General features: G+C 31.7%; 2 protein-coding genes across 2 annotated transcripts; both read right to left on the reverse strand.

The window, feature by feature from the left end:
- Positions 1–6,065: 6,065 nt before the first annotated feature.
- On the reverse strand, positions 6,066–11,931 carry LOC109608965 (persulfide dioxygenase ETHE1, mitochondrial). Its single transcript, XM_020025530.2, has 5 exons — positions 11,701–11,931; positions 11,498–11,642; positions 8,889–9,100; positions 7,419–7,689; positions 6,066–6,224 (listed from the first exon to the last, which is right to left on the reverse strand). Exons 1-5 carry the CDS (start codon positions 11,815–11,817, stop codon positions 6,157–6,159), a joined length of 813 nt encoding a protein of 270 aa, XP_019881089.1. The 5' UTR covers positions 11,818–11,931; the 3' UTR covers positions 6,066–6,156.
- Positions 11,932–12,486: 555 nt separating this feature from the next.
- On the reverse strand, positions 12,487–13,191 carry LOC109608966 (uncharacterized). Its single transcript, XM_020025531.2, has 2 exons — positions 13,002–13,191; positions 12,487–12,946 (listed from the first exon to the last, which is right to left on the reverse strand). Exons 1-2 carry the CDS (start codon positions 13,036–13,038, stop codon positions 12,639–12,641), a joined length of 345 nt encoding a protein of 114 aa, XP_019881090.1. The 5' UTR covers positions 13,039–13,191; the 3' UTR covers positions 12,487–12,638.
- Positions 13,192–13,382: the final 191 nt, after the last annotated feature.

Raw genomic sequence — 13,382 nt, forward strand, 5'->3', positions numbered from 1 at the left:
TGATTAAATGAAGAATCATATTTTGAAAAATTGTAATTATATAGATTCCTAAACAAGTCCAAGTAAACAATTTCTGTATAACATATCCAAAATTTCTTCAAATTTTCATAAATTCCAGTTTAAAATCACACAATTTGAACATTGGAAACCTGGAACAATGCAAAAAAAAATTGAACAACATTAAAAATATTTTAAAATATTAAATGATTTATTAGACTAATTGTCATTAAGAATCTTATTCAAATGTTTCTCAGACAACAAAAATTCCAAATTATGTCCTTCTCCTTCTCCTCTCTACAAATAACAATTGAACACGCCTGCCAGACATATGCTCACTAAGCTGGCGCATCCACCGATCGTGACTTCCGTTCCCCTCGCACACTCATAAATCTGTATTCCTTTCTCTTTCATTCTGTTTTTTTGGTACATGATTAAATTGTATTGTATGTAGTAAAATGTATTTAATATGTTTGCTTTATTTATTAGATATTTTTAAATGATCAATGAGAACAAATATTTTGGTAAATTGTAAGTATATCAATGTGTCCCAAAATGAAATTAATTTCTATTTTTATCTAAAAATTCCCATTAACATATACCCAAATTTTCATAAAAACCTTCGTTAAAATCACAAAATTACTCTTAAGAAATATAGCAAGTCTTAAGAGATATAGAATAAAGAACCGCAACACATATTTATAAAGTTACCTCGATGAACAATTTATGAAAAATATAAAAAAAGTCAGTGGATGCTTCTGATTATTACCAAAATCAACAACTATTTAAATTCTAAATATTGTTTTGTACATCGACGTCCAACAGAAATGTAGAATAAACCAATTCTCATGATTCCTGGAAAAATACGTACACCTGTGGCCTATTTAATTTGTATGCTGTTACTTTGAACTAAATTTAATTGTTTTTTTTTAAACAAATTTTATTTAAAATTTTTGTTTTAATATTTTATTGTAAAATTTCAGTCTTAAATCTCTCTGTTTTTTGCAAAACAAATTCATAGTCAAATTTAAAAATATGTAATTAAAAATGACAATTAATATTTTATTTAATCTATATGGATAAACAAATCAAATTTTATAACGTTATATTTATTGAATTGGACTAAATTAACAAAAACTTAATTAATTTTTTCTGTGGCATATTTAATTTATTTGCATTTAATCCATATTATAACAGTCAAAATTATATTTTAAAATGTGAATTTAAATTTTTAGTTAATATTCATTAATGCAAAATAATTTTAAATTAATATACAAAATATAATTTTTCATTTTCTCACCAAAACTATGAGTATATTTTATTAAATATGTATTATTTTTAGAATTTATAAATATCAAAAAGTTGAATAAAGAATTACACTGTGAAAATTATAAATTAGCTAATTTCGAAGGTATGAAAAAAAAAAATAAAAAAATAGATGCTGCAATCCTTATTCGTATCATTCGCAAACATCAAAAATCGTATATGTGTCTATAAAAAATCAGGATTTTGATACTCCATATTGTTCATTTGTAACCTTTATTTACACTTTTCTCGAAACGATACACTATTTAATTTTGTATTACTAACTAACAATATTAATTAACGCACTTTTCTAAGAGTGATTCAATCCTCCGACCCACTGTTACATTTGGCTACCCATTGGTCCCTTCGTTTTGCTTAGTTTGTTTATTATTTGTCTTAATACTAATTCTTCGATATATTCATTGTTGTAAGAGATTTATCTAAAATAATTGATATATCACAATAATTAGGCTTTTTATTAATTGTAATTAAACAATCACCAATTGTTGAAATAAAATTATGTATATTATTAACGAGACAAAACACTGAATGAAATTTAAGTATTAAATTAAGTATAAACTGATGTGGGGCAACAAATCCATTACATCGAGTATCCGACTCAAATCCCTAAATGACCATAAATATTTAGACTGGCCGGACGCAACTATGAAACATGAGAACAATTCTAGTCCCATAAAAATCTGATTGTGACCCACATTTTGAAAAGAACTATTAAATTTGTAAACTTTTTAGTATTATATAATTAAATTGAACAATTTTATCTATGGATTTTTAAAAAAATCTTTTCTCCTAATATTGTAAATCAATATCTAAATTTACATCTTGTACCTATGTTAAAACCGTAAAATATTAGTATTAATAAATAAGAAAAAAGAATAATTCCCATTGAATCTAAATGAGGGTAAATTCATTACATTTGGATGGTTGCTGATGGAAAAGCCTTTTCCGAATCATAAAAATAAAAAAATGTAAATGTACCAATCCCAAGCTCTTCAGCTGATTACTTTTTTGCTGAAATAACCACTCCAAACTTGGAATTTATACAATTAAGTAATTTTTTCGATTCAATAAACCATGAAAAATTCTTTGTTTCTTTTGATTATCCATATATTAAATTGTGTTGGGATTACAACTATTTAAGATAATCATTTATGTATAGTCGGCGATAGATCTGGAGATATGCTTCATTTTCAATAATCCATCTTCAATTCTAAGGAAATTAAAATGTGCTCTAATCATTCGTTAAATTAAAAAAGTATAAAAGAAGCGGATGTTTGCAAAAGTTTATTTGGAAAGGTCCAATTAAATGCAGAGTAGTTTCATTTTGGGGCAAAGAAATCGATAAAAAGCCGCTTTATTGATGAATTTGTTACTTATATTCTGTTGGGTTTTGTAAGGAACGAAAGGAAATTGCGATAATGTGTTTACTTTATGGAGAACTTTATATGAAACTCATGATCTAAAAATATTCATTTATAGCTATGAAAATTAACATATATAATTGTCAAAAAATACAAATAAATTAAAAAAGTATTATTAAAATGATGTAATGCGTCTTTTAATAGGAAGCGACTTAATGTTGTGACAAAAGACTTTAAGAACAAGTAGATATATTGGGGCAATCTTCCGTTCAGGTGAGTAAGCGTTTACCTGATGTGACAAACCAATTGACTGGTCGATCCACGCGCCAATAGACCTTTCAATCCGCTCTGCTCTTGCTCTTGCCCTTCCCGACTTTGTCACCATCACGTTCTTGATTTTACATCGAGTCCCTTTTATTATTACGAAATTAGTTTTTTATTGGTACACGTGTCCAGTTAAATAACGGGAGTTGTGCGAAATTAGAGTGGTGTAAGGTGATTTCCATCTGCGGTCATTTAAACTTGCCCTGATTAAAACACTTTTCAGAATAATTCCAGCTAGGAGACTTATTAAACTTATTGTTATTCTCTTCAGTTCGTGGAAATCTAAATATGAAATGTAAAAATAAATGTTTGAAAAAGCCCATTTTAACAAAATTAACAGTCAGACGACTAATTTTCAAACTAGAAGAAGATAATGAGAAACCATTTCTATATGATATACATAATGACAAATGTCATATATCAAATTTGATGAATCCAGTTGACATAAAAATGTATTTGAAGAGGAAAAATTATACACACATATAATACTCTACTACTCAAGAGAATATTCGAAAACCATTCAAAATATAATAAATCCATGACGAATTTAAAAATGCAATAATATTTATAGAGTTACGTTACCATGTACAATATTTTTTTATTTTCAATGAATATTTAATTTTTAATTAAGTGGGACACCCTGACAAATTTATTTATTTATTAAAGAAATTAAGAAATATCAGTGTTATTAATTTTAAATATTAGAAAATGTTTGGTGACATATTCATATTTGACATTGAGAAAAACGGGAGCAACTTAAATAATAAATAATGTCTGATACGTGTTCGGACTGAATAAACCGGGGGAACACTTTATTAAGAGTTTTTGGGTAAGCGTCGTCACTCGACCCATTTCGTAATGCCTTCTGGACTCGCGGAAAGAATGTTTTCGTAGGCATGTCGAATAGTCGAACAGTCGAGCACAAGAGACCAACAATAGCCGATAAAGTTCATTTGACCGTTGATGAAGCCACTAATGGCATCTAGCGCACATTTTTGAAGCCCTGCAGGACCGTACTTGTCAAAAATGAATTGATAAGCATTTATGGCCAAAATAAATCTTACGTTAAATTTACAAAATGTTAAACAATTTATTATTTGATTTAAAATGTTACTAAATTAGCGTAAAATTTTTAATTTTCGTTTCGTTCATTGCATTCCATTTAATAGTGGGGCGTCCAGTCCTGGCTCTACGTCAGTGACGGCGTCAGGACGCCGCTCATTCGGCGACAGAGCGAAGCCAGCGTTGCCATGCGACGCCACCCAAATCGATCTGGCAATGTGACGACCAGGATACAAAGCCATAGCGTTCAGTCGTCCGACGCGTCGGTTGAACCGGTTCGACTGTAGCCCATGAGTTATGGTAAACACCGTCACCGCCGGTCGACGTCATCTGGTCCCGTTCTCCGGGCATTCTCCATCCGGAAAAACGACGTGCCACTCCACTCCGCAACCTAATTATGTTACAAGCTGATAGTGTAATGAAAAAATTTCATTGTAAAAGCCGTCAACACAAAATTATCATCGAATTTGACAATTTGTCAATTGAACAATAATTGATAAATAATTATTAATTAATTCGTTCCCATTGCACACGTACCAAGTTCTTGAAATGTAATAAATTAATCTAAATAAAAGACGACACGCTGCAGATAATTTCAACTGGCAACTTTGTTACACGAATACTTGCACTAAAATTTCACGAGAACTTGTACAAAGATAAACTACCGCTCTAGAAGCGAGACGCAAGCATCTGCAAATCTAGCAGGAGTTAGAAAGAAAATAAGTCTGGAATTGGAATATTAAAATTTTAAAAGTATTACTCTCATTTATTAACAGTGTCATTAAGAGGCGTTTTAATACGGATTAATTGTAGGACAATTTATCAAAGCGACTGAAAAAATTATTGATTAATTATATTATTTGTATCATTTAGTATGCTCAATGAACAATTTTAAAATCAGTAAAAACTTGTTTTGTGCTTCGTATTTAATATTAATCGCATTTATGTAGAAAACAAATTTGCTCTTCCACTAAAGGTAATTTCTTCTTAATTGTTGAACTTTAATTTATTTGTTCTGATAATGGTTTAAAGTGGTTTAAGCTAAATATTAATCATGTTCATGAAAAATGTAACTTGAGAATTGTTGACAACACCTGTTACCATGACACCAACAATTCCGATCGATTTAAAATTTAAAAAATAAGAAGAGAACAACCGACGACGCCTTTAATGATCTTTTATCCTGCGAGAGAATCGTTTTTGATAACGTGCTGCTGAAAATAAAAATGCAAGTCTAACGCGATATTAAGATTCAATGTAATTAATGTTAGTGAAGCGATCTAAAATGTGATTAGTCAGCTTCGCAAGGATTTTAACAACAGTGATAGATAGTTAACTGGGTGAATGTAAACACGTAAACATGAATAAAATATAATTATTAAAAATGGTGGATGCGCAGCAGTATGTATAATTTGAATGAATTTCTTACTTTATTTTTCTAATAAATGTATATAAATAAATGATTAATCAAGGAATATTATCCATCATTTAAGAAACACTATATATAATTTAAATATAATTATTATTCAGTTATTTTATTTATTTGAATGTGGGTATGGGCATTTTTGTTTTGGGTTTTAAAATATTTAGTTAAAATAAATTCTACGGGTAACAGTTTATTAATAATTATAATTGTTTCATTGATTTTTTACCCTATATTAAATTTATTGATTCTACATAAATTCAATTTGATATTACAACAAATCCACCCAAATGTACACATTTAAATTTTTAAATGACAAAGAAGCAATTTTTTAAAGAATTCGTATATATTTTTATAAACTTTTTATGTCAAAACATATAAAACTATTTAACTTGAACTCGAGATTAGCAGATAGATTTGTCACATTTGATATGAAACGATCATTTCTAAAAGGACAATTTTAATGGATTACACGACAGTTATTTAATGTAATTATATTAATAAATACTACAGGGATGTTAAACGCAATATGTTATGAACAAATATAAGGGGCGGATAATAAAACAAATAAGTTGATACATAGGTAAAATATATTTGTTCTTTAAAATCTAATTCCGCAGTTCGAAGTGCTCCCAATTCCAGCCGAAATATCTACTCATCTATCTATTCCGCCTTAGACTCTTCCGGCAAGTTGTATAGACCGCATACTTTATTGGCAGGGAGCGCTTTATCTGGAACAAAGAAAGATAAATAACAAAAAATACCGATTACCCTTATCGGATATGCTACGTCACGCGAATGCAATACTTTAGGGCCAATGCAACTCACATCCATTATGCAAAAATGTACATATTGCTGCATTTTGCTTTTGCTTTGTCAAAGATTGATGAATGAAGCGCTTTTGGACATACGGAGGAACTGCGGGCTGGATTATATTACGTGTGCATTCTTAATTTATAGAGTGGAAAACAAAATATTTGATTTTATAACGAAATCTTATATAAATAAGAAACAAACTTTAAAATTAAACGTGGTAGAAATAAAGAAGGGATGAAAGAAGCAACCTAATACCGTTTACAATGTGTTTTCTTGAAATGCCTTTAGCAAGTCGGAGTCGATCTGCGTTGGATGCCTGCTGTGCATTAAAGGCGAATGAAGTGTGGCGTTACATCGAGGATTATTGTCAACGAATTTCCACCCTCCACTTGCCACTCCCCCACCCCGAAGGAATGAATTCTTTACCGTTTACACCCAATAATTTGGGTGAAAGAAAGTCATTTTAAATCGATTTTGATTAATTATTGTTTAAATGTCACCATTGGTATATCCACACGCAATAACGATGGTCTTGTTTTCCTGTCGGATTGCGCCCAATAAATATACCAATTACATCGGTCATACTGATGGCAAGTGCGCGGTCATTTCCAGCCACCGTCGGTCGCTGATTTATCAGCGTATAAACAAAACCATCAACGACCCCTGAAAAGGTCCACCCCATCTAATTTATTATACGTTCGCCGAAACCGAGGCGTCTATTGATTTTGACAATCTTCCAGGATCCGCGGATCCCGACCCGTGACCTATCCCTTTATTTAGGTGGTCAACACGTTCACTTTGAACTTTTTATTTAAAAATACAGTAGATGAAATACTAGTAATTAGACGTGTCTGGAACAAAATTAAAGAGGCCTTTTAGACCAGTTGTTTAACAAGTTGTGAAGAATAAGGAAACGGAAATGTAATTTCCGTCCAGAAACTCTCAATAAACCCGGGAAAGGTCATGTATGAGAGTCCGTCACAGTTATTTTTTAGAACAGGGTAACGGGGGTGTTACCGTTATTTCACGGTCCGCTTGATGGACAATATCCGTGCGGAAGTTTATGCGAGGCGACCGACGCTAATGTCCAGGATCATCACCGTTCTTACCAATTTGCTGCGGATAGCTCAGATTGAGATTGTTCATAATGTCGACAAACTCGCGGAGAGTTTTGGTGAGTCGAGGATTAAGACGACGTTCCTCGTCGACGGTGGTCACGGTGCGGCCGGTGTAGTCGTGAGCAGGATAAAGGAGCGTGGAAGCCGGAAGTGTGAACAGCTTCGCGTGCACGCTGCGGTACAGTGTTTCCGGGTCGCCTTCCTGGAAATCGGTGCGACCGCAGCCGCGAATAAGCAGCGCATCTCCCGTGAACGCCATGTTCTGAAAACAAAAGTACCAAAAATTCACACATTTTAATTAAAACAAAAATAATATAATTTTTGTACAAATTATCTTATGAAACATAAAAGAATAATTTACTGTCTCAACTTTCAATTTGAGAACACTTTATTCCCAAAATTGATTCAAATTTTTTACATTTTCCTATAATTTATTTTTAAATTAAGCAAATTGATGTCCGTGAAGGAAGCTCATTTTGAAACACGGATATTGTTTTCGAGGAACTTGTGTGCTCTAAAACCTGTCATCCGAATGGTCGTTGGCGGCACACAACAATCACAAGAATGTTTATTCATCTCTGACGCCGTCGACGGATCTACAGTTTTCTCTCGGGGGTGGCACATTATGGCTGCCGTGCTCCCGTGCTTCTGACCCTTCGAAGTTAATTAAGAAACGGTGTTGTTCCGCTGTTACGGCTGCAAAAACCTCTCAAAGTTGTTCCTCTATTCGGCGCACAGCAATCCAGAATAAAACAAAAGGTCAAAAATTGTTGGTCAATGGAATTGTAAACTGCCTTTACAATTATATAATAACATTTTCCTGAATTGCGTTTGTTATTATAAAATTAACGACACCCTTAAAATAAATGTTGGCCGCGATCCATTCATTAAATCAAGCAGCAAGTAGCAGCAAAAGATTCCATTAACTTTGAAAAAGTGACAGTGTGCGCCGCCCCTGCTCGCGCCCCGAGATTGATTGCCCAAAGTGGGGCGGTGTTAATTGCCCCTATCGCATCTCCACACACGTTCACCGAGAGATGAGAAGTGTGACCGCCTTTGAAGTGTGCCGCCCCTCGCATGCGAACCAGCTAATTTAGTTTCCGGAAAGACCGGACACGCGGAGCCAAGTGGTTCGCGAACATTTTCTTCGGGGATCTATCGGATGCCCCCGTTTCAATTAACATCCTACTTAGACATTAAGTTTATTTGTTCTGCTTAAATGTAATTTTAATATTACAAATTTACTTCAACTTGTCAGATGAAAATGGGAAATCGACAATTTAAACATTTTAATAATTTATGAGATTCATAATGTAAAATACAATTACACCATAAGGAAGTTCACTTAACAAATAAGATGTCCTGAAATTCTTAATTTGTTACCTAAATCTACGATATATGGTATGTAACTCTTGTTAAATACATCTTAATTTATAATAAAATGTGTTTGTTTCTTGTTACCTTTTCTTCAAAATAATATGAAATACATCCGTTCGTGTGACCCGGAGTGCTCAACACCTTCAACTTGTATCTTCCAAATTCGACAAAGTCGTTCTCATTAACATGGATATCCGCATCCGCTCCGCTGCACGCCGAAATAATTGATTTGCATCCAGATATTTGTTTCAATTTGCCCGAGCCGGTGATATGATCCGCATGCATGTGCGTGTTCACTGAAAAACAAAATGGATCACGTTCTACATACGCTTTCAATAGACACAAGAACTTTTTTCTCTTTGCATCTCTCTGCAAACTCTGTAAATGTTTATTTGTTCATTTTTTATATTCTGCTTTTCCTATTTTATCTTCTTGTAGTTATTCACAAGTTTCATAAAATTAATATCTACTGCGCTTCGATGAGTCAAACATAATATTATACTAAATGATTTATTTAGATTATTACGGTATTTCCAGATCCAATTAAAAATAATTGATTGAAATATCCAGAGCTCAATTTTTTAAAAACCTTAATTTCTAAACCTTAATTTCTAATTAATTTTGTTAGATACGACCGTTTCTTATACGAACCAAAATATACAGATAATTTTTCAGGTTCATACATTTCGTCGATATGTTGCAAATTTTTTGCGGGTTTGTTGTAGTAAAACTGTGAAAGAGTGTTTTGCCTGTTCTTCGTAAATTTGTCCTATATGTTTTAGCAATAAACGTATGCAGTATAGTGATCATCATCTTATACTGATAAGCCACATAAACAATAATTTCACTTCACCATTATCAAAACAAAAATATAAATAAATTCTAAGCGAAGTGAAGAGGTCTTTCGAAGAAAATTAATTAAAATAAATTAATGCATTGGATTATCGCAAATTAAACACTATAGGTTTGAGATCCTTAGTATTGGAGGAATGGAAAAAAATTAAAGAGTGCAGAAATCAGATGTAATAATATTCTCGAAAAAGGTGAACAAAAGACTGGACATAAACGATTGTTAGGAATGGTAAAGGAGATTAATAAACAGTATTATAATATTAGTAGAAATATTATTGAAGAATATCTGAAATTACTATCCAGTCTAACAAAAGGGGTCTACTTGATTTTATAGATATGCAATGAGAAAAAGACGGAGAAAACTAAAAAATAGGTCCTCCCACGGAGGTATTTAAAGCACTCCTCACCGAGGCTTAATTTAGAGTTTTCATGATAAATGCCCTTAAAAACTCTGAACATTACAAATTACATGACGAGGAAGATATAGAGAAATTGTTATCAGTTATGAAAAATATTGCAGCAAATTCAGAAGAATCTTTTAACGTAGAACGTAGAAAAATAATAAGAAAATAATTATAACTGCCCTAAGTGGGATGGAAATATCGAGTAAGTTCATCGATTGAAGCCTATATTGTAATATCCTTTTTGAATCACATAGTTTTTGGTCATTATTTACTATATTTTATTTTGTTTGGGCAAGGAAATATTATGGCTATGGTCATTTCTGAAAATGGCGAAAATGTATACTAGAAATGAGTTTCAGATTAATAATATTTTCAATTATGTAATTTTCTGGTGTATTTAAGCAAAAATCACTCTTACAGTTATTTTAAAGTGAATTTATAACTTGAGAAGATATTCCATTAATGTCATCTTCAATAAGACATATTACTGCTAAGGAAACTAGGTCTAAGCAAGTGTTCACAAAATATTACTGCAAGAAACGGTGCTAAAATAAAATGTAACAGCGAATGTCATGATCATTCATCTTGTTTTGTGTTTCTGATAAGAAATAAATATTATTTTACTTGAGAAGTATCATTTTTGTAATTACAATCGGGATCTGAGCATTCTTAAATAAATTAAACAGTATAAAATGTATATGCACCTGCCAAAATAAATTCATAATCGGTGTTTGAGCATGTCTGAATTGCTCAGTTCACGAAATGATAAATTAGAGTAAGCAAATTCCGAAGCAGAAACTCATTTCGGCATCTGCTCATTCTTGAGTATTTATTTCGGAGGATGGGCGAATTAGGCAAATGAGTCTAACATACCATATCCAAAAACGTTTGTCCCCACTGAATTTTGAGAGAGACTTTTTGTATGATAGAGACAATAAAAATCTCCAACTAGGTGATAAAGATGCAGACTTTTACTATCTCTGTTGAGCTTGATGCCTCTCTCAAAATACAGTTGGATAAAACGCTTTTCGAACGGCATACATAACTTATCCGAATTTTTTAAACCAGATATACACTTCTAAATAATAAGTCGATTCTTAAAAAATTCCAACAGAAACTGAGATAAAAAATGTTAGTTAGTCATATTATTTCATATTTATTATATATTTTGGAACGAGTCTTATATTTTTATACATTGTTATTATTTTTAACTAAATAAATTGAATTTATTAAAACATTTAATTTATGTAATTAAATGACGATTTGTCGTGGTTAATATTCTAATATTCTATTCTATTTTTACATTTCGTAAAATAAATCATATACATTTCTATAAAATAAATTATTAATTAAATAGCCATTACTGAACCAAATTTTTTGCCATCCAGGAATGAATCGATTTCATGTAACATGGGTTGCCTAAACGTACGAACTGACCTGCATACTTTAATTCCAAATTCAAATCTTTGACGAGACCGTAATCTCGTTTAGCCAACTCATAAACCGGGTCGATAAGTATGCACTCTCCTGAGTTGGCGTCACCCAACAAATACGTGTACGTGCTACTCACATTGTCAAACAACTACAAAAACGATTAACTTTAGATCTAGTCGACACAATTCTAGGGATTTTTCAATTACCTGACGAAACACGAAGCCATTGTTGCTAGAAATACTGCTGAACTTCCTCAAAGTGTTCCCGCTATCAAGCGCCTTAAACAATTGCAAGTTTAGATGCGACAGAATCTTAGTTGCCATGGTGATCTCTGTTGTGTGGCGAATTTACTATCAACAACCATAAATTAACAATAAATGCTGCAGATTCTAACGCTATTTTTTGCCATCACCAAATTACTAATCACATACCACTGTTGACAAGTTTATCTTTTTATTGGGGATTTCGGTGTTATCTTAGATGCACTCTACAGCATAGCAATGCTATGAAGCAGTTGAGCAAATTTTGATTAGTAATATTAAATTATAGCATTTATAATTAATTGTCTATAGATATTCAAAGATATATTACGAATATAATTAATTCTTTCATATACCAAACCGTTTGATCCGGAACATCATGCACGACAGAGACAGAAGTATGCAAATTTATTGTCTCTCTCAAAATTCAGCAAGATCGAAGACTTTCCAATCGGTATACAAATAAAGATTTTTTCATGATAAATTAGTAGAAATATATTGATGGTTTTTTTAAGAAATGTTCTAATAGATAAATTTATATGGTAACAATTGGCAATTTTGTTTAAAATCAGTATTTAATTTTTACGACAATATGGCTCTTATAATTACAGAAAAAAAAATTTTAAATGCTAGTAAGTATATTCAGCAACAAATATGTCTACCGTGTAATTAAAATAAAACAAATTCAAACGATAACTTATTCTGATCTCATTATTAAATTATAAGTCGCACTCAACATATAAAACAAATTTTATTACAAAATCAGTCACACAACTTTATCTTATCATAAAAATACACTTGTTTTGTCAATATAATAAAACATTAAATATGGACCTAAGTAGATGTTTTAATAAATAGAATAAGATGGATCTTTTCGATGCGTTTCAAGAATTGCTGTTGCGGTAACTTGGGGGACCGCTTTCGTCCGGAGCAGTCGGAGCTTCCGTGTATCTTGTATTTTCACTTGTGATTATTTGTTTCTGTTTATATCTAACCGTCCGTTTTCTGAACACCAACAACACCACCATGACCGCAATGCCGAAGACGATGAGGAACGCGATCAGACACAACAACGTTATCTTGGACGCTTCTTCTCCCAACACGAACCTACACACTATTCCTGCGATCACCGTTGATACCACTATTACAATTGCTACTATCACTAATGCCAAATTTGAACTGGATGTTGTTGCTACGGATGTTTCTCTTGTACTAAACATTTATAATCGTCTGAATTTCATACTTACTTTTTACCGTTGTAGTTTTCAATGATTTCTGTGCCATTTTCACGGTGACGTTAACGACTACAAATTACACACACCATGATCTATCTTATCTAGTTGTGTAAATAACGACCTGATAACCTTACATTTCACAATTCCATTATCCTACTGCTAAATTATTTCTAGTTAGTTAGTAAATATTATTAAAAAATACCCATCACAAGTTCGGTGTCATATTTATAAGACCTCAAAAAGTAAAATGAAATTTAAATTCACTTACTTATTTTAATCATCATTATATGTATATATTTGTACTGTAATCATTTAATTGTGTTGTCACAAGTTAAAAATATATTGCAGTTACTAATTATTTTACGTTTAGATATATAGATATTTCGAAAACAT

This window comes from Aethina tumida, chromosome 7 (genome assembly GCF_024364675.1).
Source record: "Aethina tumida isolate Nest 87 chromosome 7, icAetTumi1.1, whole genome shotgun sequence".
NCBI lineage: Eukaryota > Metazoa > Arthropoda > Insecta > Coleoptera > Nitidulidae > Aethina > Aethina tumida.